The 1,739-nt window shown below is 40.4% G+C and overlaps 1 protein-coding gene across 1 annotated transcript; it reads right to left on the minus strand.

Moving 5' to 3' along the window:
• Nucleotides 1–276: 276 nt before the first annotated feature.
• T265_15766 (hypothetical protein) lies at nt 277–424 on the minus strand (the record flags this gene model as incomplete). The annotated part of the gene is made up of 1 exon (XM_009179100.1): nt 277–424. A coding segment is annotated over one exon (147 nt), but the record flags the coding sequence as incomplete, so codon positions are not given.
• Between the last annotated feature and the right edge of the window lie 1,315 nt (nt 425–1,739).

The raw sequence follows: 1,739 nt of genomic DNA on the forward strand, positions 1-1,739 counted from the left end.
GGAAAGATTTGTCTTCAATGTTTTTTGGCACATTTAGTTTGAATATCATAGTAAAGAATTGGATTCAGTTAGAACAAGTGATGTTAACCGATTATGGGACGGTGCTTAGAAAGGACAACAAGTGCATAACGCCACCCTTATATCAACAATTCCTCAGTGCCCCCAGAGAAAGTTCTGAATGTATGTAGGAACCTGTATTTTATCGGCTTTCTTGAGAATAAATCTGTGAAGCAACCTGCCATGAGTCTGTCTAATGACTTGGTTTGTTGTACACTCAGTGATGCAAACCACCATGGAATTTAAAGTTTTGTGACTTCGTGTTATTGATGTCAATATCAAAGTCTTCAAAGTTCCACACCCTGTTGCTACTTTTCCAATAGGGTAAACCCGCAGGCTGTAGTGAAGGAAACGGCCTACGTTTCATTTCCAGCAGTGCGTAGTACACGTAGCCGGCCCGATATTCTAAGAAGTGGAAGAATGTGGATACGTTTCTATGCGGCTGATAGTGTTTATAGATTTTCAAAGTAGCTCAACGCAAGTACCTTGAGGATAATAAAATACAGGAATGGTCTCTTCCACTCTAGTTGTTTAGTACATTTTGCAGCACTTTGCACCGGTTTTCAAATGGGAAGCCCTGCTTTTTTATGTTCTGGCCGTAGACTGCGTCCAAGATCATCAAACCTGTGAACTGTTGCAAGCCGTTTGGCTTATCCTATATTTTTGTCAAATATCCGGTACCTCCTGTTTCGTCATAGAATGCATTCTGCACAGTATTTCACGCCAGAGAATGAATTCAAACCTTAGAATTTTTCATCACTACACAGGAGTTTTTCAGTTCTAAGTGTTCTGCATGGGCGCACTTGCCACTACCTTGCTAGGACAGATACAAGAGGGAGGAAATGCAGACCGGTAGTGCTGTCCATTTCTTCACGTAGCCAATTCTGAAAAATGGGTTACTCTATTCCACATCGCGCTAAACTTAAGAAAGACGCTGAAAATTTAAACGATTTAATATACAATAATGTTAAATCAAAAGAGCCATTTGGTGCTGAATGAAATAAGGTCTTCGGGCACCACCGTAAAACGGCAAAATTCAGAGTATGGTTGTTCATTAGCACAAGGTACAGACAGGAAAACTTTGCTGCTTATGACCACAATCACTAACAGTGAGCTGGTGATGTCAGCTTGACGGATGATGAAACGTTTGAAATGCAATATTTCACCGGCAATCTACGGTACCTGAGTCTCCAACCCAACATTTTCCCGTATAATGAAGAATAAATTTTGCCGAACACATATGCTCGAGCGAAAACAATTTGACACCCTAAACGCTAGTTTAATAAAGAGCTTTCCTGACGACATGACAGTTTAGTCGGTCTGATATTGATGAACATATCAATTGTCCGGACAGCTCATATGAGTTGCTGGGCCTTGAACTGACTCAATGAAAAATGTCTGCTATCGGAAAATGTCGGCGGAAAGCTTAGCGGTAGTTAATGGGCTGACTGCTTACATGTTCACGGCATATTGTGGCAGCAGCCACCAAATTAACAATCATAGGAGAGCAAAAATTATTTTTGTTGAATAGTTAATGAGCAATATAAAAATGGGGACTAATTCAATTCACAGCTCCCAGAGAAGATAAGAGGCACCCTTGTGACTTCACGTAAAGCATTGTTTAATTACATGTCCATCATTCTAAACGAAATTTCCGGTCATGTTTTATGCTACTCAACAAG

Source organism: Opisthorchis viverrini (genome assembly GCF_000715545.1).
Source record: "Opisthorchis viverrini unplaced genomic scaffold scaffold4180, whole genome shotgun sequence".
Classification (NCBI taxonomy): domain Eukaryota; kingdom Metazoa; phylum Platyhelminthes; class Trematoda; order Opisthorchiida; family Opisthorchiidae; genus Opisthorchis; species Opisthorchis viverrini.